General features: G+C 41.3%; 1 protein-coding gene across 2 annotated transcripts in view; it reads right to left on the bottom strand.

Annotated features, from left to right (window-relative positions):
• Positions 1–27,564, bottom strand: part of MGAT5 (alpha-1,6-mannosylglycoprotein 6-beta-N-acetylglucosaminyltransferase) — a 229,209-nt gene that overhangs the window by 9,820 nt on the left and 191,825 nt on the right. For both annotated transcript variants that reach the window (XM_074967256.1, XM_074967255.1), the window contains 4 exons: positions 13,681–13,827; positions 8,766–8,882; positions 7,871–7,945; positions 2,944–3,101 (listed from right to left, as the gene is read on the bottom strand). In XM_074967256.1, the coding sequence (XP_074823357.1) occupies positions 2,944–3,101; positions 7,871–7,945; positions 8,766–8,882; positions 13,681–13,827 (497 nt within the window). The remainder of the gene's footprint in view (positions 1–2,943; positions 3,102–7,870; positions 7,946–8,765; positions 8,883–13,680; positions 13,828–27,564) is intronic.

Genomic DNA, 27,564 nt, shown 5'->3' with positions numbered 1-27,564 from the left:
GGTTACCACTGAAAAGTCAGTTGGTCACTCAAATACCACTGTGTAGTAACGGTTGGTATTTTCCTACGCTGAGGCCAAGAAATAACTGAGATAGGTTAGATACCACTGTGAATAAATGTTAAGTATTTAAACAATGAGCACATTAAATGTTTATTTTTAGTCATTTAGGAAAGACAGCTAATTTACAGAATTCAACAAAAAATGATTCTCTTCACTGTTTGGTCTAGGCACTTCCTTATTTTAAGCAACCATAAAGATGGAAGCAAGACAGCCTGTCAACAGGATAAAAAAAAGTTTTACATCTGTGTGGCTCTTTTCAGTTTCCAACAGAAGTTGTATAGCTTCAACATTTCTTGAATACATAAAAGGCATATCTGTGGTAAAATCAGCAGGAAATAGCAAACCTAGACAGCAGACTTCCTGTTAGTCATCTGTTGCACTGCAATTTCTGACTACATTTGATTGACATTGTAAAGTGATCATTTTACACACATACATACAGATACCTGAAAGTAATGCTGATTTCCCTAATGCATAAGTGATAAGCATTCTTAATTGACCCTAACTTATCTAATGCGAAAGGGTTTTGGAGCCTACATATTTAGGACACTACTGAGAAAGAGTTTGCAGAAATGCTAATTGTTAATTGTCAATGAATATGGATGTTTCAGGATTAACCAGCGTTAGAGAGAGCAATATGAAAAAATATGAAGATAAATACAGCTTTATAAACATTTTTATTTAAAATTGCATGAACAATTGCCTCAAATCAGCTCTTGTATTGTGGAATTTTAATTTGTTTTATATTGCAGAAGTGTTAATTTCATCATTCCACGTTTCACTCTCCCCCAGATAAAATTAGGATTAACATTTAGTGTCTCGCACACAAACTCACTAAAAACAGGAAATTCAATGTTGAAGGGTACAAAGTACTCCTCCTCAACTATATCTACTAAGTGTCCGAGGTGTGGCAAACCTATCCTGGATGGCTACAATCTGGCAACTGTGGCAACTTCAGCCCAGGGGCTTAACTGTAGTGCATGGATTGGCAACCTTTGGCATGCGGCCCGCCAGGGTAAGCCCCTGGTGGGCCGGGCCGGTTTGTTTACCTGCAGCGTCCGCAGGTTTGGCTGATCGCAGCTCCCACAGGTCGCGGTTTGCCGCTCCAGGCCAACGGGGGCTGCGGGAAGCGGCGCGGGCCGAGGGATATGTTGGCCGCTGCTTCCCGCAGCCCCCATTGACCTGGAGCGGCGAACCGTGGCCAGTGGGAGCTGTGATCAGCCGAACCTGTGGACACGGCAGGTAAACAAACCGGCCCGGCCCGCTGGGGGGCTTACCCTGGCAGGCCGTGAGCCAAAGGTTGCCGATCCCTGCTGTAGTGCAAACATCCTCACATTTAAGGGCACTCTGCAAAGCAGGCAGGCAGGACAGAGAGACTGCTGCTCTCCCTCCTAAACGCTGAGCTTCCTGTTGCGAGTATACTGCGGAGCGTGGGGGCAGAGCTGAACACTGCAGCTGCCTCTTTGCTGCCTCCTCTACTGTAAGCGGCACGGACCAGTGAATCACTGAAGGAGAGCCGACATATTTCTCACGCAATCTTCCACCGTCTGGGGGAGCAGTCACCAAAAAATTGGGGATGAAGGGGGAGCCAGGGAGGGGAAAGGAGAGGAAGAGAGAGAGAAGGATTCAGCTGGGTAGAGACTCTATGGCAGAGGTGGCCAAACTTACTGACTCTCTGAGCCGCATACAATAATCTTCAGAAGTTCGAGAGTCAGGAGCACCACCCTGCCACAAGGCAGAAGCCCCGAGATCTCCCCGCCCCAGTCTGGTAGGGGGAGAATGGGGGTGAGGAGCCACACTTTAACAGTAAAAGAGCCACCCTGATCTATGGCATAGGAGAAGGAGGCAGGAAGACAATCATTTGTAGGTGAAAATGTGGAAACAATTGGAGGGAGGGAGGCAGGCAGGCCCCAGCAAAAAGTCATTAACAAATCAGTCAGTTATTGTTCATTGGATCATTTTCTTTGTTAAAATGATGGATTTTATGAGCTTGTATTGCTCAGTAAGTAACTGAGCGGTACAAGACAGTACATTTCTGGGGTGCAAGACTGGGATTAGGTATATGTGGGTGTTGCCCCATACATAATTCAAGAGTGGCTGGACATAGCACTCTTGTATATGTGGATGATTTGCATGCTAGAGGCTGGGGTGAGTGGGCAGAGTGGCAGCTCACACAGCAAAATGGGCGTAGTGCACACCAGACTGGAGAATTAAGGGGGCACAGCTGTCCTATGATCTGGGGTAATCTAGCTAACTACCCTACAGGGACTAAAAGTTATCAAAAAACCTCTTTAAAATTATTTACAATAAAATTATTTACTAAGAAAAAGCTTTCAAATATTTACAGATTGAAGATCAAGTGAGTAGAGAAGAAGCTCCAGACACTGAAAGTTCTGATGCAGGCCACGCAGCGGTAAGAGGCTGTCGATTCACCCTGCTCCTTTTATCCTCAGTACAGAGCACGAGGAGAGCAGGGACAGGTGTGTGGACCAACGGAATCTGCTTGTGAGAATACTCTGGCTCCAGGCACATGGAGCGCCTGTGTACCCAGAGTGGAATTCAAACAGGGACCAGCACTCAAAGAAGAAATACTAAGATTTCTTCAAATGGTTAGAACAGTTTTAAGGCTTAAACTTTTCATTTTAACATACTGTATTTAAATTAGAATTTATATGGCTGTTAATTAACATTTATATTATAAGAGACTATTTTAAGGCAACATATGCACAAAGTCACAAATTTAAGATTTATCTTTTCAATTTTAACTCTGCTTTTCCGGAGTTGAGAACTTGACCACTCAACATTACAGCTGCATTAGCACTATTTCCTCCTCCGCCTTTAGACAAGGTACCCAACTATATTTCCATACTCCTCAATACTTACTTCAGCAGATCCTTGTCTTTGTTAAGGTGTTGGAAGAAGGATGGCTCACAGATGAGCTGGTTTTCCTGACAAACTTGTTTACATGATTTTCCAGGTTCAGTAATTTTTACCTGCAGTGCACTTAATGGTGGCCACATCACTTGCCCATGACAGAAATCCTGCAGTGACAAAGTGTACAGTATTACAGAATCTTTGAAAAAACTTTTCTATGGTTATGAAAATAGCAGTGGTAATTAAAAGCCTAGAAAACTCTTTTTTTGGCAGCAAGACCATCTTACCTGTATTCGGCTGATAGATTGAGAGTTTTAATAAGAATTATCATCACAATGGATCTAACAAAAATTTGACACTAGCCAGTACCAGATGCTTCAGAAGAAAGTGCAAAAAGTGCTGTTCTTCCTCCAAGGAGAAATTTCTTCCTATCTCTAAGTTAGTGGTTGCCTTATGAAGCAGGATGGCTTATGTGTCTCATTTGTAAACATGAGATTTAATATGATCATAGAATCTATTTACTCTTTATCTATACAACCTATATATTTTGTTCCAAGACCTTGCTTACAATTTTTTTCCTTTCTTAAAAATAGGAGCTATATTAGCAATTCTCCAGTCACAGGGTATGACCCCTGAGTTTACAGATGCATTAAAAATCCTTGCTATTGGGCTTGCAATTTCATGTGCCAGTTCCTTTAATATTACTGAATGTGAATATAGTGAATGCCTGCCATCAGCCCCTAGCCAGAGACCCTGGCGCACGTTTACCTTCCCATATATGCACACCCTATCCATGGCCTCACAAAGTCATGGGACCCCCTCGTCAACCTCCTGCTAGCAATGGCCAAAGTGGCCCTCTACACCACCAGGGAGAGGGGGTTCTCTGCGACTGTGGGTCCTATTTCTGATCCTCCCTCTGTTCATGCACCCGGGCAGAGTTCCTCTGGGCGGCGTCCACTGGCTTCCTTGACATCTTCAAGGAGCAGTGGGCATTGTCTGGGATTCTCTGCTCGGTGTCCCCTTCAGGTTCCCTTTTTTTTTGACCCTTTGACCTTCACACCTATCCCAGTTATATTTTCTGTTGTCCCCCGTAATTATTTGACTTCCCGGGCTCAGTGGATCCTCCCCATAGGCTGGGGGAGGTTCCTTTAGCTGTCGGCAGGCTTGCACCTGCTAATCTCCACAGAACCCAGTAGGGTCAGCCCCCTTTTCTATTATCCAACATCAGCACCTCATGGAGGGAGAGAGGTGCTCTCTCCGGTGGACTGGTACCAGTCCATTTAGAACTTAGGTAAAAACTAATAACTTTAAATTTATCTGGGAAGGCCACAGGTAAGTAGGGCAGATCCCAGAGCACGGGTGCCACAGGTTTCATATAGGATTCACCAGTTTATAACTGGGCAGCTACCTTCTGCAGAAGTTCTGAACTGATTTAATATGTAGCCTTATATAGAGCACACTGCAATAGTCTTGGTGTTGAAGTAGCAAAAGCATGTTTGAGAGTAGCAAGATCTGCTTTTGAAAGGTGAGATACCTGAGAACATGCTCAGGACAAAGAGGGGTAAATGAAATACCTGGACCAATACATGAAAATAAAAATCTGAAGCAGACACATTCAACATCACACACCAGTGAAGTATTAGTTTAAAATAACTTTTTAAAAACAAAAATTTAAACTATGTCTTTAAATGATTTTTTTAAATCTACTTTCAATGCTTATGCCACGTGAAAACCCTGGGTAACTGAAGACCCATTCATTTGATCCTTCACCACGTTGCTGAAACAGCCAGTCAAGGTGTCATTTAGTTCCACAAAAAGTGTCAGTAACAGCATTCAGTCACCATAAGCCTGATCCTCAACAGAAAATTGGTGATGAAAGGCTCTGTATCTTGTTGCCAATCCCAGGAACCAAACCAATCCCCTTGTCTATGGGGAAAATATCAAAACTCCATAAGGTTTTAAAATGATGAACTATTGCCATAAGGCATAGAATTGCCCCATTCATACTGCTCCAGTTCTTCTTAAACGGGAAACAGTCTGCTTTTAATATCTTTCATGATTCATTTACTCTGTATTGTGTTTTCTGATTCCCCCCTTTTCATTGTTAACTTTGATACCCATAGGAACTTCGGTCTATTAGTGTGGAATCTTAAAGGATATATTCTATTGTTCTGTAAATACAACAATACATTAGCATTGTGTTATTTTCTGATAAAGGGGCAAAAATACCTCTTTGAATGTTATAATTATGAAAGATAAGACATCTCATTAGACAGGTACTGTTGGAACTGGGAGCTTAATCTTGAAAGTGAATGAGTACCTGGATACTCCCACTGAAGTCAAAGAGAGCAGAAGCTACTAGTGCTTCTTAGGATCAGGTCCTGGATGAACAGTTGTAATGAAAAGAAGTGTAGTTATATTGGTCTATATAAAGCATTCCTAACCTGTTACTGCTTAGCTTTTCTCATTCTAACCCCAGCATCTCAAAACAGAGAAACCGGTCTTTGAAACATGCTTAATATCCTAAATGTTTTAATGCACTTTATCAACAGAATGTAGCATAGGTTTAGCAGCCTACAGTTCAACCCTGATAATCTAGAACGTTTTATTGATAATCATTGAGATAACCAAGATTTCATATAAACATGGTGCTTCATATAGTTGCTTTGGGGATTTCATAACCTTTTTCCCATTAACTAAAGCAACATGGTATACACAAGTGGTTAGTCTAAATGCTTTATACAGAAAATGTGACTGTCACCATGAGCAAAAATGATTTTGACACAAATTGAAAAGAAAGCTTCACAGGTATAATGGACCCTATTAGCTGAGATTACTATGGTGACTTCTTATATGCAAAGCCCCAATATACAGTAATTATTTCTCTGCAACAATAGCAACTCATTTAGTATTAAAATTAATAAGTTATTATTAATGGCTGCTATTGACTCTCTCATTCAGTGGTTTAGTTCATTTTGTAATCATGAGAGCGAGCAATTTTACATTTTAAAAAAAGGCTTTTGAGTAATTTACAAGCTCATTTTGGTATCCCATAATTTAATTTTAAATTATGACTGGTTAACATTCTTTTTTTTTTAATGCAGTCACCATGCTTTTAGAAAGACTTTGCTCTACCATTTGTCCTTGGGTCCCATCTTACTCACTTCATTTTACAAATATACAATTAAACAATAATTGGGGGGGGGGGGGGTGGGGAGGGGGAGAGGGAGGGGAAGGGGAAGGGGAAATCCAGGTCAGAAAATAGTTAAAGATCAAGAGTGGTATAAGAAATTATAGTTATAGATACACATTGAATCAACCAAAGAGGAAGATTTATAGAACTAGACCTAACACTTTCAAATATCCACACCAAAAACTAATTAAAGCAAAGAAAAGAGCTTTCTAGCTACAGGAAGCTCTTCCCTGTACCTCATGCCACTTCCCCCCGTTTACATTTAACAAGTTATCTGCCACTTGAATCTCATCACTTTCCCTCTTTGGATCCCTCCAATTTCTCACCCACCAAATCAATATTTTAAAACCCATAACCTCACCCAATGAGACTCCACACGGCCCTGCCTACCATCCCAATCCCTCCCTGTTCTTGTTTCTTACGGTTTCCCACCTTGCTCTTTTTTGGTATGTCTACACAGCAAAGAAAAACCTGTGGGCGGCCTGTGCCAGCTGGCTCGGGCAGTGGGGCTGTTTCATTGCTGTGTAGGCTTCCAGGCTCAGACCGCAGCCTGTGCTTTGGGGCCCTCCCACCCCGCAGGCTCCTAGAGTGTGGGCTCCACTCCAAGCCCAGAAATCTATGCAGCAATGAAACTGCCCCAGAGCCCGAGACCAGCTCGGCTGGCACGCGCCTGATGAGGGTTTTTCTTTGCTGTGTAGACACACCCTTTGAGCCTTAAAGCTTCTCTGTTTCCATCTTCTACTCTTGTCTTCATGCTTTCTTCCTTAACATATCATATGGCTGGAACACCCTTGCTGTGCCACAGTGTGGCATCCACCTTCATTTAAATTCCCCATAAATCCCTCTTCTTCTGCAAGGCCCATGAATACTAACCAACATCAGCAGCTACCAAAATTATTTAGCCAATATTATGTATATTAAGAGAATCCATACTTATGCTAAAGTGAACCACTTTTCCCAGAAATCCCTAAACTACAATAAATTAAAAACTGTGCGTAAGCTTTTGTTACTGGTGCACAGAGATAAAGTAATATTTTGCTGAGGTTTGTGAAAATAATAAGAAACTGATGTAATTGTTCCTAAAAACTCAGTACAAATGTCCAGTGATCTCGGATAGTGATGCAGATTGCATGGGAGTGGAAATATTAGTGTAAAAATGACAAGCTGATTTTGGGCAGTTTGCGCTCATAGTAACAGCCTGAAATACATATACTCCTCAGCATTCAGTTGTATTTCTGGAGCAGTCCATGAAGTGGTAAAGTATTTAACTCTTACCTTTCTGTATTGTGGTAACTGAGCTTTGACTAACCACTGGACTAAAGTTTATAAGGGGGAGCATCAGCTGCACTTCCTCTGTCTCTTTCCTCCTCTGGCTGTTTTACGAATGACTGAAAATATTTGTGGCAAAGTCTCAAATAGTTTTGGTTTGACTGAAACTGTGTTTTTTGCTGAATAAACTATTTGTCCAAAAAATGTTGCCTGACACCCAGTACTGACACCTAGCACCCTTTGCTAACTGCTAGACCACACTGATGTGGTTTCTTTTTGTCATACACCAAACCATCATAGCAGTAGAATGGCTGCCAAAGACCTATGAGCTAAGCCACAAGTCCTGAGACCTGATTTGCAGAGTTGGACCTTTGCACCCAAACTTTTAAAAAAAAGTAATTCCAAGAACAAACAGTTTTAATACTAAGGCATTCTTTAAAATAGGTTTATTTCATCAACATTGAAAGGTCATACCTGCTTTTCAATGAATGCATTCATCCTTTGTAGCATCCCCTCACATGTAAATTCATAGGGCAAATAAGGTTCAATCTGTTGAAACAGTACAGTGTGTTTAGATTAGAATTTTTAAGGAATCATTTTACTGCAAGCGTCCCTGTGGTGTGCTTTTGTAGTAAACGTAGTCATTAACAAATCACTGTTTTATGCAGCCCCCAGATTAAACTGATTTTTGCTCCCTCAAAGGCAATTCTAAAATTAATCAGTGATTGTCTTTGAGGAGATGTTAAATGAGGGAAATTAAGAGTTTACTGAGCAGTGGCAGAGATAAATGTAGCACAAGACTCTATGTCTCATAGCAGCCTGTTTGTAATTCTGTTTAATTTCCAAATTCAAATAGTCCAAAGGAAAATATGATTCTATAATTAGATGCTCTTTGAAAATGTTTTCAGACTGCCTTTTGATTTTTTAAATCCTTACATTAAAAGCTCATAATGTAAATGCAGAAATATCTTCATAGCTTTCCTGTCATAGCTAAATAATGGGTTCAACTGAACTAAGAATAGGGCAACTGATTTACTAAATGCACAGAAAACTTACAAAGACTCAATAACAAATCTAATAACTTGGACTCTGAGACTCACATGCTAAAGCTACACTCCTTTATGCTTACAAGCATGCTTAGTTTTATTCATGTGAGTAAAGTTAAGCACGTGCAGGATCTAGTACTAAACTCTGATGCTCAGATACCACATATATATCACCTAGTGATGGGTGTGGCATAAGACCCCAAAAGGACAGAACCTTCCAGTCTGTGGCACTCAATTCTCTTAATGAAATTAACATTTTGAGGCACTCTGCACAGCAGTAGCTCAGACAACAAGTACTGATTACGAACAGAATAAGTATTAACCTTTTGATTCAAAATTGCTTTCACTGCTTTCTCGACCTCAGAAGGATCATTGATGTTCACAGTCCAGACATGAGGCTTCCCAATGTAAACCTCAGCATAGGGATGCTGAGATGTCAACTGAAAGAGAAAATCAATATACTGGTAAAAATCAAGGGTCAAAATATCTTTCCTGGCCCCCTTCACTTGGTTTGGGTCTCAGGATATAATACACATAGATAATGCAACAACACAGCTGGAATATAAAAACAACTTAATTTCTCTTTTACCTCTGTTTTAGGTTTTCTATATTTTCCCCATTAAATCTTGTGGGTGAACTTGGTGCATATGAAATGCACTGGATTGATAAGTATTGGGACCAATGACCTCTAATTTATCCACACAACAGGTAACAGCAGTGGAAGCTTCCCTGTCTCGCTTTATGTACCAACCTCTCCCATTTTCTCTCTATACTCTTCTCCCTGGGTGATTCCATCTACTTCTTTGAAATCAGCTAACACATCCAGACGAACTACTCCCAAATCTCCTTTTCTATCCAGAGCCTTCCATCCTCTATCCATTCCTGCATATCTCCCCATCTCAGGCATCTCTTGAAAATCTTTCCATCCCTTCAAGATGAAATGTCAATACCTTTCCATCCAAACCCTCTCTTCTCCCTTTTTCTCTCACACGAACTTGAGAAATTTGCGATGATTACTGTGCACATTTGATTCGGATTTTCTATTCTCAGACTCCTAGCAAGGTTACCAATTAGTGCTTATTACAATATCAACGATACTATTGCCATGCAGATATGTATCCTCTGGAAACTGGACTATCGAACTCATTTTACAACCCTCACATATAACCATTGTCCTTGGAAAAGGTAAAATATCTTCACTTGGACCAACCCCCAATTGGTGGTCCAGTCATCATCTTCATTCCTTTGCAATTTGTGTACCTGATGCTATGTTATCTGTGTCGTTGTTTTACCTTTCCTGCTTGGTTTTTGATAACCTGTTTACAGCCTCATTTGATTTAACTCCACGTATTCAGGCAGGCAGAAATACAAAATTGAACAGGGAAACAGAGTCACACATACTATTCAGAAATAAATAAAGACATTTTTCCCAGTTCCTCACATCTACTAGCCTTTGGCAGTCTGAAACCATGACCTAGAAGTGAAAGGCTCTACATATGATTAATTGTTCCCCATGGCATCCAATCCTCCATGTTCAAAAGTTCTTAAACCAGGTATGATTACAGATTATCAGTTCATACTCAAACCTACTTATCTTAGCCTCAGATATGTAAGCAAAATTAGGGACTATCTAAAAAGATGCAATTAGGGTTATTTCTTTTATTTCTTATTGGCTTGTGCACTCCTCTGGGCTAATCCCAGATGCTTTTGTTTGCTTGTAACTTTTAAGCTGAACGCCCAAAAAAGCTATTTTGGGTGCTTAATTTTTGGAATTGCTCTTTTAAAATCTAGCAAAAGCCTAAATTCCAGATGTATTTTCTTTCTTTTTGTTTTTAATAAAATTTATCTTTTTAAAGAAAAGAATTGGATTTTTGGTGTCCTAAGAGGTTTGTGTATATACTGTTTGATTAGCTGATGGCAACAGCTAATTTCCTTTTTTTCTGTCTCAGCTCTTCCCCGGTGGGGGTGGGGGTGGGGGTGGGGGGAGGTGAAAGGGCTTGAGGGTACCCCAGAGGGAGGAATTCCCAAGTGTTCCTTCCTGGCTTCAAGGTTTCTTTTTTTTTGGCATTTGGGTGGTGGCAGCATTTACCAAGCCAAGGGCAGAGAAAAGCTGTAACCTTGGGAGTTTAATACAAGCCTGGAGGGGTAAGTATTAATTTTAAAAATCCTTGTGGGCCCTCACCTTCTGCACTCAGAGTGACAGCGTGGGGATTCAGCCTTGACACCCACAGATTACATTTTTTGTCTATATCAGCTGTATCCTAGTGAACCATGCTCCCCCCATCATCATCTTTTCAATTTCTCCTGAAAACCCAATCCTTCCATGAAATCTGCATATGCCAGCTGACCTCAGTATCATACCATTACCACTACTGTTTAAAAGTGATATATATTTAAAAACTCAGGTTATCAACATTTCCTGAATTTCCAGGGCAATCACGTCTGAATTTTAGATTGTATAAGCTATTGGGGGCAGGGAATATGCCTTTATTGATAAGTTGAGTGGCAATGGACATAATGTTAGCACTTAAGAAATAATATTATTTGCATTACTTTTCAAAATGTGATTTTTTTTCCCCCCAAGCATGTAAATATAATGATTAAACTTCACACAGCTTCAGAAGTTATACTGGAGATCATGGGTTCGTTGTACACCTCAGCCTGGCAGGTAGTACATTAAGCCAGGCCTGGTTTTGAAGCCTTGATATCAACAGCAAATCTCCTCAGGCTAGTAGTGTTCAAGCACAATTGCAATCAGCAACGTTTCACTGTGTGCCAGCTCTCGTGTGGATGCGTTCTGTAGAAATGTTAAGAATACTGTCCTGATGCTGAAATAATGTGATTGGCCAGAGCTGAAAGTGGTAGTCATTCTTGGGGCCCTTCTGCTGCATAGAAATAGAGGTGGTCAGAAACCTAACATTTTTCCCCTGTAAGAGATTTTGAACAAAAAAGGTTCCATTTGAAATTTTTTGGATAGAAAAGTTTGTTTTCCCATGGGAAATTCTGAATTAACATGTTAATTTAATTTAAACATAAAAAAGTTGTTTTGCGTCACTTTCTGGGTTTCAGAAAACAAAAAAGAAACGGCACTAAGTTGAAATAAAAATTTTTGTTTTGTGTTGGTGTTTCTTTTCAAAATGTCTTTTCAGTTTTTTGAAACAAAAAAGCAGCAAAAAATTTTAAGCCAAAACAAAATGTCCATTCAACACCATATTTTCCTCTCAAATTTTCCTATGAAAAACAACAACAAAAAATTCAGTTCAGACAAACCTATTTTTTGGTAGGAAAAATTCTTCACAATTTTTTTTTGACCAACTCTACCTAAACTAAGAGAAAAAACACAGTAACCGTATGCTATTTCTGCCAAGTAAATATTAAGGATTATCATCTTTAAAATGCTTTATGAACATTAATGAATTCTCAGCACTCCTGCGAGCTTTTATTTTCACTGTACAGGTGAAAAAACTGAGATACACTGTTACCACCACCTTCCCTAAATCCAAAGAGTCACAGAAAGGATTAGAATTCATATGTACCTGGCTCCCATTCTCCTTTTTTGATCATTCGATCAGGCATTACTGTCTCAAGAATAAATAATGGAGTAAAAAGTAGAATCAGCATTCATACTGATTGGCTACACTTGTGTTCTACACGAAGGCTTATAAAAATTAAAATCACTAGTAATCTGAACATTATATAGAGTCCAATGCAATTATTTTTGTTAATGCTGTAGCAGGCTGGCAGTGTTTGGCTAACAGGGCATGGCATTTCAAGTAGTGTTGATTCTGCCAATAAAGGGTTAAGCGGGTTATGATGATTTACTGGGAAGGTGACTGGTTATTGCTCTTGGACATAAGAGACCTAGAAACGGCTTTCTGGAGAGAGAAGATCCAAAAGGACCGAGCAGTCCTGAGCGAGAAAAACCCTATAAGAAGCCAAACCTGGGAAGAAAGTTTTTTTAAGCTCTTCTATTTTTTAATTGCCATTTCCTCTATTTTATTATTGTTTTCTTTGTTAATAAAGTCAAACTTAGGAAAGGGGTGAATTTGGACTACTATATCCATTGTATTTGTAGAGCAGATTGAGAACAGTGCACAAAACTTTTTGGCACAGGCAACCTATGTTATTTAATTAAAATGAGAAATGGTAGAAATGCATCGCTCATCAACCAATTGGCATGAGTTTAATGTGCAGTTCATCTAGTTGAACCACCATTTGCAAGCAGACCAATGTTATCATGCAAGCTGTTCCTTATCTTCATATTCCCTTTTACATATACAAGATCATTCTCCATTTGATTAACATACACAGTACTTATTCAAAAACAAATTCAAAGTTGCAAGCAATAGCGTGTGTTAACTAATGTCAAGACAAGAAAAAAATGACTAGATAAATGCTAAATGTTTTCAGTATGTTATAGGCCTAACTTTACCCATACATAGATATGCTGCAATTATAATGCAAAACACAATGAACAACAATATTCAGTAAATCCTTGCATGGGAGGCCAGTTTGTTTGATCTTCTCCTTTTCCCTTCAGAGTACAAAATATTCTGGATGCTTTGGAGACTTGTAGTTTGCTTTTCCTGTTCACTCTTCAAAAATTGGTTTGGCTCTCCAAGTGTCTTCACATTCAAATACACACAGTTCATTGCTAGTGTTACAATTATGGCTAAACAGAATCTTAACAAAAACTTCTCTGCAAAAATAGTAAGTACAACATTCATATTTATTTGAACAAGGATGCACTTATTGCTCAGTGATGCTCATTTCCTTAATGGAAGTCACGGGGATCTCAACTGAGGTTTCCCCTGGATAGAAAGTCAGATCTTGAAGTGAAACTTGTATATATGGTCTGTCAAAAATAATTAGAAGAATGTAGATATACATGGACACAGAGTTATAGCTTAGAAGTACTTCATGGGTTTCATTATTTTATTATCATAGTGCCTAGTTATAACATAATTGTCTTACACAGGACTAATTTTACCAATTCTGGCCACTGCTGTGTTAAGGCAAAAGGACAAACTGCTCTGTCTGCAGTAAATTATGCACCTTAGTTTGACATTTTGTTTTTTACTGTAATATTACAAAGCAAACAGTTATTTCAATAAAATGTTTGTTGTTGTACAATCCTCAAACAGAGAACCATTACAGTACAAACAGTATCATCAACTCAGACGTATCACAGCCCCAATACTTTGCAATGTCTGAAACATCAGTGTTAGTAAAGCTTACCTCTCGGAGTGTAGGCTTGCCTTTAAAAAAGTCTGTATTTTTGCTGCTTTTTGGTGGGTTAAATTTTAGATTTAGAAAAGCACATCCATTAGCAATAGCCTCTAGGGGAGCAGGCCCTTCATATGGAAATCCAAGTCCAACAAACAACTGCAAAATAGAAAAGATACATCACCTAGCACCCATTAATTTTGTTTCCCTTTAGAAGGCAATAAAAACTCAGAGTTAAGCTAAAATGAACAATGATAAAGATTTTAAGTTTACAAGCCTACAAAATATGCCCACATAACAGTTTTGAAAGGAAATGAGTAATATTCCTGACAGAACTTTTAAATGAAGTTTCATGTTAAATGTTGCTAAGGATTTGGCTGTTCTCTCTCCCTCTCTGCAAAACAAAGAGAGTAATGAAATGTCCTGGAAAACACGTCTAACAATAATCTTCCTGTAAGGGGCTGGAAAGGAAACTATGCCAATCCACTCTAACTTAAACAGAAGGTTTTTCATGAAACTGATGGAACAACAGTCCCTTTCAGTTATGTTTTGGGGAAAAAGACATTTGGTGGTTTGATTACAGTTCAAACAAAACTGCTAGAGCTCTCTGGTAGACCAGTAGGTACAGGTTTTACAACCGTTACATCACTGACTAGCTATGCCACTTTATTTTTTTCCTCTGACTAGCTTAGTAGTTTTTGCCAATATAAAAATACTCAGGCCAAATTGCACAAGCCTTCTGATAAAAACACAGTAGATGGCAGCAAACTTCAGTTAAAGACCCACTACTCAGCAACAGCACTGCAGTGACAAGCCAACAATTCAATTCCACCATTCTAAACTGAAGGGGAAAAGGTATCAGTGCTTGCTCTTACTGCCAGCATATAGTACGTGTTATAATAAAGACAATTATTGGGCAACAGGAAATCCAACTGAAAAATATTTAACGTTTTGTCACAAAGAATTCACACCCTTGTGCAACAGCTATTTAGAAGCACCCACTTTCCTGGCCCTGACACCTGAGAAAATTGAATTAAATAATGTGTCTTTTTATTTTCTTTCATTTAAAATTAGCATACAATGGGTTGGTTAAAAAGTTCTGAATTACAGCTGGCACAAATCTCTAAACAACACCGTTGAATAGTTCCATGCATACGCTAGTTTCAACTACTGCCTACTAGATCTAAAGCCTCATGCATTCATGACATGACATTCAATTATGCATTCAAGACATGATAAGGAAGGACAGGCAGGGCAGAAAAGGTGGGGGAGTTGCACTGTATGTAAGACAGCAGTATGACTGCTCAGAGCTCCAGTATGAAACTGCAGAGAAACCTGAGTGTCTCTGGATTAAGTTTAGAAGTGTGAGCAACAAGGGTGATGTCGTGGTGGAAGTCTGCTATAGACCACCGGATCAGGGGGATGAGGTGGACGAAGCTTTCTTCCGGCAACTCACAGAAGTTACTAGATCGCAGGCCCTGGTTCTCATGGGAGACTTCAATCACCCTGATATCTGCTGGGAGAGCAATACAGCGGTGCACAGACAATCCAGTAAGTTTTTGGAAAGTGTAGGGGATAATTTCCTGGTGCAAGTGCTGGAAGAACCAACTAGGGGCAGAGCTCTTCTTGACCTGCTGCTCACAAACCGAGAAGAATTAATAGGGGAAGCAAAAGTGGATGGGAACCTGGGAGGCAGTGACCATGAGATGGTCAAGTTCAGGATCCTGACACAGGGAAGAAAGGAGAGCAGCAGAATACAGACCCTGGACCTCAGAAAAGCAGACTTTGACCACCTCAGGGATCTGATGGGCAGGATCCCCTGGGAGAATAACATGAGGGGGAAAGGAGTCCAGGAGAGCCGGCTGTATTTTAAAGAATCCTTATTGAGGTTACAGGGACAAACCATCCCAATGTGTAGAAAGAATAGTAAATATGGCAGGCGACCAGCTTGGCTTAACAGTGAAATCCTTCCTGATCTTAAACACAAAAAAGAAGCCTACAAGAAGTGGAAGATTGGACAAATGACCAGGGAAGAGTATAAAAATATTGCTCGGGCATGCAGGAGTGAAAAATCAGGAAGGCCAAATCACACCTGGAGGTGCAGCTAGCAAGAGACGTTAAGAGTAACAAGAAGGGTTTCTTCAGGTATGTTAGCAACAAGAAGAAAGTCAAGGAAAGTGTGGGCCCCTTACTGAATGACGGAGGCACCCTAGTGACAGAGGATGTGGAAAAAGCTAATGTACTCAATGCTTTTTTTGCCTCTGTCTTCACGAACAAGGTCTGCTCCCAGACTACTGCACGGGGCAACATAGCACGGTGAGGAGGCGACCAGCCCTCTGTGGAGAAAGAAGTGATTCGGGACTATTTGGAAAAGCTGGATGAGCACAAGTCCATGGGGCCGGATGCGCTGCATCCGAGAGTGCTAAAGGAGTTGGCAGATGTGATTGCAGAGCCATTGGCCATTATCTTTGAAAACTCATGGAGATCGGGGGAGGTCCCGGACGACTGGAAAAAGGCTAATGTAGTGCCCATCTTTAAAAAAGGGAAGGAGGAGGATCCTGGGAACTACAGACCAGTCAGCCTCACCTCAGTCCCTGGAAAAATCATGGAGCAGGTCCTCAAGGAATCAATTCTGAAGCACTTAGAGGAGAGGAAAGTGATCAGGAACAGTCAGCATGGATTCACCAAGGGCAAGTCATGCCCGACTAATCTAATTGCCTTCTATGATGAGATAACTGGCTATGTGGATGAAGGGAAAGCAGTGGACGTGTTGTTCCTTGACTTTAGCAAAGCTTTTGACATGGTCTCCCACAGTATTCTTGCCAGTAAGTTAAAGAAGTATGGGCTGGATGAATGGACGACGAGGTGGATAGAAAGCTGGCTAGATAGTTGGGCTCAACGGGTAGTGATCAATGGCTCCATGTCTAGTTGGCAGCCGGTATCAAGTGGAGTGCCCCAAGGGTCAGTCCTTGGGCCGGTTTTGTTCAATATCTTCATTAATGATCTGGAGGATGGTGTGGATTGCACCCTCAGCAAGTTTGCAGGTGACGCTAAAGTGGGAGGAGAGGTAGATACGTTGGAGGGTAGGGATAGGATACAGAAGGCCGTAGACAAATTAGAGGATTGGGCCAAAAGAAATCTGATGAGGTTCAACAAGGACAAGTGCAGAGTCCTGTACTTAGGACGGAAGAATCCCATGCACCGCTACAGACTAGGGACCGAATGGCTCGGCAGCAGTTCTGCAGAAAAGGACCTCGGGGTTACAGTGGATAAGAAGCTGGATATGAGTCAACAGTGTGCCCTTGTTGCCAAGAAGGCCAATGGCATTTTGGGATGTATAAGATGGGGCACTGCCAGCAGATCGAGGGACGTGATTGTTCCCCTCTATTTGACATCGGTGAGGCCTCATCTGGAGTACTGTGTCCAGTTTTGGGCCCCACACTACAAGAAGGATGTGGAAAAATTGGAAAATGTCCAGCGGAGGGCAACAAAAATGATTAGGGGACTGGAACACATGACTTATGAGGAGAGGCTGAGGGAACTGGGATTGTTTAGTCTGCAGAAGAGAAGAATGAGGGGGGATTTGATAGCTGCTTTCAACTACCTGAAAGGGGGTTCCAAAGAGGATGGATCTAGACTGTTCTCAGTGGTAGCAGATGACAGAACAAGGAATAATGGACTCAAGCTACAGTGGGAGAGGTTTAGGGGTTGGATATTAGGAAAACATTTTGCACTAGGAGGGTGGTGAAACACTGGAATGTGTTACCTAGGGAGGTGGTGGAATCTCCTTCCATAGAAGCTTTTAAGGTCAGGCTTGACAAAGCCCTGGCTGGGATGATTTAGTTGGGGATTGGTCCTGCTTTGAGCAGGGGTTGGACTAGATGACCTCCTGAGGTCCCTTCCAACCCTGATATTCTATGATTCTATCTCTCTTTAGCAAACTAAGATACTCTCCATTAAAATTTTTACTTCAAGGAAAAATGAACTCGAATTAAAAAAATCCTAAGTGACTATAGTAAGAAGCCTATTTCAGGCTACATATAAAAACAGTTTAATTTAATTTGAAGCATAAATTTGTAATATCGGCCCTGTTGTAGATAGGTATTGCAACATTAGGCCTTTAATCCTCTCTAGCCCCTGGCATTAGCAGTTTAACATTATGAGCTGACTGGCTCTAAAAAAAGAAATCCACAGAACAGCTTGAAATGTTAATGTCCCTCCCCAACTCTGAGAATACTGAATCTCTGTGCAATCATAGAATCACAGGGTTAGAAAGGACTGCAAGGGTCATCTAGTCTAACCCCCTGCCAAGATGAAGTATTTGTTATGTCTAAATCATCCAAGGCAGATGGCTTTCCAGCCTCCTTTTGAAAACCTCCAGTGAAGAAGCTTCCACAACCTCCGAAGGCAATCTGTTCCATTTTCTTGCTGTTCTTACAGTTAGGAAGTTTTTCCTAAAATTTAATCTAAATCTGCTATGCTATAGTTTGAACCCACTGCCTCTTGTCCTGCCCTCTGTGGCAAAAGAATAACTTTTCTCCATCTTTTTTATGGCAGCCATTCTGAAGACGGCTATCATATTCCCCTCTGAATCGCCTCTTTTCCAAACTAAACATACCCATTTCCTTCAGCCTTTGCTCATATGGCTTGCATTCCATCCCTTTGATCATCTTTGTCACTCACCTCTGGATCCTTTCCAGTTTCTCTACATCCTTTCTATACATTGGTGACCAAAGTTAGACACAGTACTCCATCTGAGGCCTAACCAGCACTGAGTAGAGCAGTACTATTACCTCCTGTGATTTGCATGCTACGCCTCTGTTTATACAACCTAAAATTGAATTTGCTTTGTTTGCTACAGCATCGCATTGCTGACTCATGCTGAGGTTGTGATACACCACAACTCCCAGATCCTTCTCAGAAGTGCTGCTGCCAAGCCAGTTTTCCCCCATTCTGTATTTGTGCAATAAAAGTTAAATGTTGATATTAGAAATAGCAGCAAATTTCTCCTTCAAAATAGCAAGTGCACTGCAAGCAGCTCCTTCTAAGACATGTCTAGCAAACAAATATTTGAAGGAAACTTTTTTGATTACAAAAAAAAGCGTTATGGAGAAAATGTAAAAATGGAAATAATTCTCAACAAAAACTAGGCTATACAATTTTAAACTAGTTACACACACACACACACACACACACACAGTTAAAATTGTATATAATAAAATTTATATATAAAATAAAACATACAGTACATTTCCTTCTAGATGAAAAACTGTCATTCTAAGTTTCACCTCAGAAGACTTCAAGAAACAACTTCCTGAAAATAGGGCCTTGCGGACACATTACATTTATTAAATTGCACAGGAAATTTTAATAATTTTTGAGAAACATTGACAGTTAAACTGAACCCTTAAAATTAGCTTAAGCAGATACCTGGCTCAACCATTAACTAAAGGATTTGAAATGTCACTAACAATTCTACTGTGCGTTGTTTTTAGTTAGATATGGAGAACAGTATAGTTGTATGGATAAGGAATTCACTACCTCCCCTAAATTGATGCCATGCATTCCTGAAAAATTTTGCATCTATTCTGTGTTCTGTTTATTTAGAGTAAGCTCCATGGAAAAAAAAAAAAGACCATGTCTTTATATTTTGGCAGCACTGGGTACCATCAACACAATCAAACAAATACACCATCACCAGTTGGGCACTAATTTGAAAATCTTAGAGACTCTAATAGTAAGTATTTCTTATCCATATTTAAGCTATGCTTCTTCAATGTAGCCCAAACAGTCAGGAAATCAATGTATAACTTTCACACAAATGAGTAATAGTACAATTGAAATAATAAAATTTAAATTAACTCATGAAAATCATATCTGATGCGTTTCAAAAGCAAAGCTTAAAGGAGTGTGACACATTTCCATTAACTCATTCTCATTCTGCTCTAATCTACAAATCCTTTCCATTACAGGCAGCTTATTATTTGTGAAAAGGCTACAACAATCTGTCAGAATACTTTGTAAGCGTAGGTATGTAACAAATGTTGCATGTCAAATTGCATCAAAAGTCCAACAGAAGCAATCAAGCATCTGGGAACTGACGGCTGCATTTTTAAATGCATGTGGACCAAGTGTGTTTGGAAAATGCTCACCCATTTAACCCAGGCAGAGTTTTGAACTGGGTGCAGGGAGAAGGCTTCCTTACCCCCCATGTAATATGGTGTTGGACTACTAGGTTAGGAAGTCAGACTGCTTACTCTCACCCTTTAGGTTCCTTGCAGAGTCTGAAGGGGATCAAGGAATGTTTGCTTCCTTATTAATAGATTTATAGATTCCAAGGCCAGAAGGGACCAGTGTGACCATCTAGTCTGACCTGTGTTAAACAGGACATAGAACTTTCCCAAATAATTCCTAGTGCAGATCTTTTAGGAAGACATCAAATCTTGATTTAAAAATTGTGAGTGACGCAGACTCCACCATGACCCACGATAACTTGTTCCAACAGTTAATTACTCTCCTTGCTAAAAATGTATGCTTAATTTCCAGTCTGAATTTGTCTAGCTTCAACTTTCAGCTACTGGCTCATGTTATTCCTTTCTCTGCTACAGTGCAGATATTTATAGACTGTAAATCAGGGATTCTCAAATTGGGGGCCAGGACCCCTCAGGAGGTCATGAGGTTATTACATGGGGGGTCGCGAGCTGTCAGGCCCCAACCCAAACCCCGCTTTGCTTCCAGCATTTATAATGGTGTTAAATATATTAAAAAGTGTTTTTAATTTATAAGGGGGAATCACACTCAAGAGGCTTGCTATGTGAAAGAAGTCACGAGTACAAAAGTTTGAGAACCACTGCTGTAAATCAAGTCACCCCTTAACCTTCTCTTTAGTAAGCTAAAAAGACTGAGCTTTTTGAGTCTGTCATTATAAGGAATGTTTTCTAATCCTTTAATCATTGTTGTGGCTCATCTCTGAACCCTCTACAGTGTATCAACATCCTTCTTGACCTGTGGATACCAGAACTGGACACAGTATTCCAGTAGCAGTTGCACCAGTGCCAAATACAAAGATAAAATAATTTCTCTACTCCTACTTGAGATTCCCCTGTTTATACATCCCATAAATCACGTTAGCTCTTTTGGTCACAGTGTCACACTAGGAGCTCATGTTCTGCTCATTATCCACCACAATCCCAAAATCTTTTTCAGAATCACTGCTTTCCATGAGAGAGCCCCTCCATCCCAGGTATGGCCTACGTTCTTGCTTGCACACAATTTACCAAGCCATCCAGATCACGCTAAATTAGTGACCTGCCCTAAGGCAGAAGGGGCTTCAGAGTTGAGTACAGAGTGATGGAAAGTACAGCTAAGCCAAACACAATATCAGAGGCAGAGTCGTGAGTTATAGCACAATGTTCGGTGAATGTATGTATAAATGCCCAAGTAGCAGCTCTACAGATTTTAATGATTGGCACATTTTCCAGAAAGGCCATGGAAGTGGCGATAGACCTTGTAGAATTAGTGCATATAAGCAAAGGTGGTTGACTGTTACAAGATTGGTAACAAGAGTAAATGCAGTCTGATATCCACTTAGAAAGTCTCTAGTTAGAGATAGCCTACCTTTTTGATATGTCTGCTAGTGAGATGGATAACGTATTGGGTCTTTCTGAAAGATTTTTTTGTCTTGTCTATATAGAAGACCAGAGCTCTCTTGACATCCAGGGTGTGCAGCAGGGCATCTGGGGATTTAGATACAGTTGGGGGTGGAAGACTGGCAAGTGAATGGGCTGATTGAGATGGAACATGGAAGAAAGCTTAGGTAAGATTTTGGGGTGGGGCCGCAGCATGACCCTGTCCTTAAAAAACCCTGAGTTCGGGGTATGCCATCAGGGCCCCTATTTCTCCAACCCATCATTCCAACGTGATGGCTATCAGGAATGCTGTCCTCACTGACAAATGGAGAAGTGAGCAGGTAGCCAGAGGTTCGAAGGACTGTCTTGTTAGGCATTTAAGGACCAGATTGAGGTCCCATACTGGGGTAGGGCATTGGACTGGCAGACAGAGGTTTCCCAGCTCTCTAAGGAATCTCACTGTGCTTGGGTAGGCAAAGACGGAACAGCCCTCTATTGAGGGTGAAAAGCCATAATGGGTGCCAGGTGGACTCTTATGGAGCTCATCGATAGATCCGAGGTTTTCAGAGGTAGGGTGTAGTCTAGTGATGAGGTCATCGGTGTAAGTTGTCTGTAGTCACACCAACTGGCAAGCAATGTCCACTTTTGAGAATGCATGTAATGAGTAGATTGTTTTCTACTGTGTAATAGTGCTCTTTTTACATCTCCTGAGCAGGCTGTCTCTATTCCCATGAGCCATCGGCCAACCATGCTTTGAGATGAAGCATCATGAGACTGGGATGGAAAATCTTCCTGCCCTCCTGGGAAAGGAGATGGGGAGTGGTGTAGAGAGTAATTGGAGGGCAACCAGACAGCTGGGCCAGGTCAGAACTATTAGAATGTCTCTGGCTCTTTCTTTATTTTGTGCATAACTGACTTTTAGGGGAGTCATCGGGAATGCATACAGTAGGGCTGACAACTACTGAAGGTGAAAAGCATCCCCTTAGGATTGGTGACCCAATCTACCTCTCAAGCAGAAGGGTGCATTTTTTGTTTGATGCCGTGGAGACAAGTCTATCCGAGGGGGAGCATCCCATTGACAGGATATCTGGTGCAATATGTCGGGGTCTATTTCCCACTTGTGATCTTGGAAGAAGTGTCTGCTGAGTGCATCCGCAGTCACGTTCTGAATGCCCGGGAGACAGGACGTTGAGATAGTGATTTAGTTTTGTATGCATTAGTTCCAGAGTCTGACAGCCTCAGTACAAAGGGAAGGGGATCTTGCTCCTCTTTGGCAACTGATGTAAAACACGTGATATATTGTCCATCATGATCTTTGTGTGTTTATCCTTGATTAGTGGTAGGAATCGGTGACAGGCATATTTGATCGTTCTGAATCCAAGGAGATTGACGTGTAGTATTGTCTCTTGATGCTTCCACTTGCCCTGGATCGTGTAAGCATTGAGACTGCTGGGGGAGGATGTGCAAAGGGAACTCCTGTGCACATGTTGTGATGGACCTTCCACCTGTCGAGGGATTGTTTCACAATGGTAGGTACAGAAAGAAGCATACTGCTTGGTGGGTGAACAGCCAGTCTGGAGTCACCCTTGAAGGCAGTGCATTCGAAGTCTGGCATGTTCTGTCACGAAGGTGGTGGTTGCTATATGCCCCAGGAACGGACTATGGTTTGGGGGCTGAACTGAATTGTGTTTGCTATGCTGGAAAGAGCCACAAACCCGTAGCAAGGAAGGTAGGCTCTTACTGTCACTGAACTGAGATGTGCCGCTCTGAACTCTAGGTTCTGTACTGTGGCCAAGGGGGATTTTTGTATGTTCAGTTGTTGGCCCAATTCAAGGAAGAGGCCTATGGCTTCAGAAGTTGCCTGCAATGTTAGTTCCAGAGAGCGGCCTTTCAGCAACCAATCGTCCAGGTAACGGAATATTAAAATACATTTCCTGCAGAGCGAAGCTGTGCTGCTACTATCAACATGACCTTCAAAAAGACCCTCAGGGCAGATGATAAGCCAAAGGGGAGCACTTGGTATTGTAAGTGGTCCTGGCCAACAATAAAATGGAGGAATTGTTTGCTATCCACCCATCCCGCAATGTGTAAATATGCATCTTGAAGGTTGAGCACTGAGAACCAATCCCCTTGCACAAAGGAAAGAATTATTGCTGGAAGCATCACCATTTTGAACTTCTGCGCCTTCACACGGGTGTTGAGTAGTCTCAGGTCTAGGATGGGTCTCCAAACGCTACTCTTTTTTGGTAGCGGGAAGTATCTTGAATAAAACCCCTTCCCTCTGTCCTGTACAGGGATTGGTTCTATAGCTCCCATTCGTAAGAGAGTGTCTATTTCTTGATGAAGCATGGTCTCATGAGACGGGTCCTTGAAAAGGGACGGGGAAAGGGGATTTGTTGGTGCAAGTGAGGTAAAGTAGATTGTATAACCTGTGGAGATGATCTCCAAGACCCATAGTGATCAACTCCCAGACTCGCCTGAAATGGTGAAGGTGGTTACTGAAGGGAGAAAGGCTGATGACTCAGTGCAGCTGAAGAGGATGGTAGTTCAGACACTCGACCAACATGTCAGAATTGCTGCTTAGAAATGGACAGGTGCGAGATGGGAGGCTCAGAAGCAGATATTTCCTTCTCTGAAACCTCTGCTTTTTCTGGTGTGGCTATGTCCTCCGGAAGGGAAGGAATTGGACGGGACAGGATCTCTGGGCTGTCTGAGACTTGCTGAGTTTTCTCTTGTATGTAGGAGCATAGATGCCAAGAGAACATAAAATCGCTCTAGAATCCTTCAAGGGTCACAGAGACTCGTCCATTCTATCTGCAAACAACTTAGGTCCATCAAAAGGAAGGTCTCCAACTGTACTCTGAACTTCCTTTGGGAAATCACAGAGCCAGAGCCAAGAGGATCCTCTCATCACCACCGCTGTAGCGATCCAACTGGTGGCAGTATCAGCAGCATCGAGGGAGGCTTGAAAGATTGTCCTGGCAAGTAGTTGGCCCTCCTCAACAATTGCCTGGAACTGCTCCCTGTGTTCCGCTGGCAGACAGTTGATGAACGAGGTTAACTTGTTATAATTGACACAGTTGTATTTTGCCAAAGCCTGGTAATTGGCAATTCTAAGCTGTAGGGATGCTGAGGAGTAAGACTTTCTCCCTGGTATGTCCAGGGATTTGTGGTCTTTGTCATGAGTCCTGGATTTAGCGTGGTGCTGCCTACCACTTTCATTCCCTGCATCCACTACCATGGAGTCAGGTGAGGGATGGGAAAATAAAACCTCCAAATCCTTTGCTGGAACATAATACTTCTTTTCCATTCTTTTGCCTGTAGGCAGAATAGACTCTGGGGTGTGCCAAATGATCTTTGCTGGATCTAGAAGAGCCTCATTGACAGGTAAGGCTATGTGGACCAATGAGGGTGAGTGAAGAATGTCAAGTAGCTTATGATGAGACTCTGTAACCTCCTTGAGGGGAATCCGCAAGTAGTCTCTGTCCCTTTTGACCAGGTCCTGGAAGTGTTTAAAATTAGCCACCAGGGATCAGGAGATGTTGGCCGGCGGGAGGAGATTCCTTCACTGGTTCTAAGATTGCTCAAAGGATTCCTCTGGAGGATCAGATCTACTAGAGGAAATAGGTGATGCAGGTTGCTCCTCTCTGTGATGGGTACTAGATGCTCGGGGGAGGGCGGAGGGCATGTGGCTCTGCGTGCTGCCCCTCTCTGCAAGCATTGCCCCCGCAGCTCTCCCAACCAATGGAAGCTGCCAGGGTGGTGCTTGCAGGCAGAAGCAGCACGCAAAGGGAGACACCTCTGTCCCCCGACCCCCGGGGCCGTGCTGGCCGCTTCTGGGAGCAGCGTGTGGCCTTAGCAGCAGCCATGCTGCACCGCCGGAGATCGCAATCAACTGGGAGATCCTCTAGGATCGACCGGTTGGTGACCATTGTACTAGATCATTACTGTCAATACTATAATAGTTCAGAAAAACTCAGGTATGCAGACTTTGCAAATAACGGCAAAAAATAGAATCGAAAATAGATTTGTACAGTTACTGAGCTAGATGAAGATGAATATTTAAAAATGTATTTGGTATATACCAGATCACACCCCAAGCGTTACAGTTCGATAAACCCACAAAACTTTACTAAGTTTTCTTTTTGGTCTCTCTCTCATATTAATATCCTTTGCTTACCTAAAAAGTTTAATCTATTCTCTGGCACGGATAGGTTTAGCACCATCTGTGAGTGCAACAATGCTGAACTATTTTATAATACACTCTATTCTGAACTGCAAAAAGAGAGATGGCCCAGAGCTGAGAGGCTCCCAACAATGGAGTGTAACTCAGATACATTTTTCTCACCATGTGAAAAGCTCACTGGAAAAGCTCTTGTAAATGAGAGAAACACCTTTAGAATGGATTCCCTCCACTGTGAAATTCATGGAAGCAGAAAATATAGCACTGTGCTCCCAATAAGCTTCTTTTAACTATACTGCTGTGTAAACTGCAGCATGAGAAAGTTACTAAGTCTGCTTGCTTAATACAGCCTGCACAATAGCTGAACATGATTTCTGTTTTAGAGATTGTTACACTCTGCAGCCAAATGTTAATAAGACACTCCTTATGTTATTACAGCTATATGGAAACTGGAAGTTCTATTCTGCAGGGAATTTCTCATTTCTAAAAAAAATTTTGTTCAGAAACAGAATGGAAAGTTGGGAGTCATGAAATTTTCCACATTGGGGGTGGAGTGGACATGAGAGATGCATGATGGACATTTTCAGAGAATTCTGTTTTGGAAGAACGAAAATTGAATTTTGTAAAAAATTTCCAATCTGAACTCCCCAACTGCCTTCCTGGCAGCCCAGGGAGTCTAGGAGCCTGGGTTAGGCAGGAAAGCTTCGAGAGAATCCCCACGTTCCCAGCGGAACATTTCAATTCCGTCCAATCAGCATTTTCCAAAGGGAAACTGTTCAATCAGAAAATTTGAGGTCTAGCTGTTGTTATGCACTACATCAACCACACACTTAAGCTAGCCATTTTATAAGTTCTCCCTATTTGAAAAATGCCTCTTTTGAAAGCCATTTTCAAATTCTGGTCTATAAGCCACACAATATAGTGGCAGCTTCAAGCTCTTGATGATGATTGTGAGCAACTAAACTATTTCAGACGTTTCAACCATATATTTGGGGCTTGCAAAGCAGTGATCAAAAATCACACTTTCGTGGTCATCTACTGGTTCTTGGAATGTGTTGCAGAAATTGGATCTAGTTTGAGATGGAAAAAATTTGAGGGTGCTCCATACTGACATACTTGTGGGCATCTGTATTTCATGATGGACTTAATTATAATTTGTAGTGATCTCTGACTTTTCAAGGACAGAATCCTTGTTTGAGACTTTGCACGAACTGGGAAGTACAATACTGGAGTTCACAGCTATGAAAGAATGTGGTTGGCCCTTTATGTCTGAAAACTTATGCTTAGAAATGGAACTTCTGAAGGTAAAAGTGTCTCTGAAGGTTTATTATTATTATTATTTTAGAGGCAAAGCTGAAAAAAATAGCAGGTTTATACTTGAAGCTGCAATTGAACATACAGATACCAGGTTCACCATTGGCTATGGCAGTCATCATTTTAGTGCTTCTGGTGTCCTGACTATACACTATGATCTAGTGAGCGGAGACACATAACTGAACCATTAACAATTTGCTAGACCACTTTATACAGGTATTGCATAAGAAGGGAGGAGGAGAGTGGCTTCTTCTAGTGCCTACACTTAAATAGGATTAGAGCCACAACCAGGGAATGTGCACGTGCATGTTAGGAGATTTGTTAAACTACCAGATCATGTCTTTCAGGATATATTGCTTTTGGGAAAAATACTGTTCTCACTGGCCTTTAGCAATGCAATATTAGAATGTGGGGTTTCCATGATTAACTTGATACAAAGAAGCCAGCCCACCAAGATGCAACAAACCAGCTGATGCAGATACAAGTGAATAGTCAAAGTGAAGGTGTTTTATAATCATGTCAAGCTATTCTCTCCTGCCCTGCAGGAAAGCCAGGAACAAAATATTCAAATGCACAGTCACAGTAAACACTAACAGCAAACACTAGCGGAGGACTAATTTAGTACTGTGATCAGATCACATACAGATGTCAAGTCAGGTGACCAGTCACTATACTATCGATGAGATACTAATCCTAGATATTAGATTTTTTTAATTCAAATCTGACTACTTTATAAATCTCAGTTAACACTCTCAATCTCAGGCTGCTGTT

The sequence above is a fragment of the Natator depressus genome, chromosome 11, assembly GCF_965152275.1.
Source record: "Natator depressus isolate rNatDep1 chromosome 11, rNatDep2.hap1, whole genome shotgun sequence".
In the NCBI taxonomy this organism is placed as follows: domain Eukaryota; kingdom Metazoa; phylum Chordata; order Testudines; family Cheloniidae; genus Natator; species Natator depressus.
Note: the sequence above shows the minus strand (reverse complement) of the source record. Positions and strands in the feature narration are given on the sequence as shown.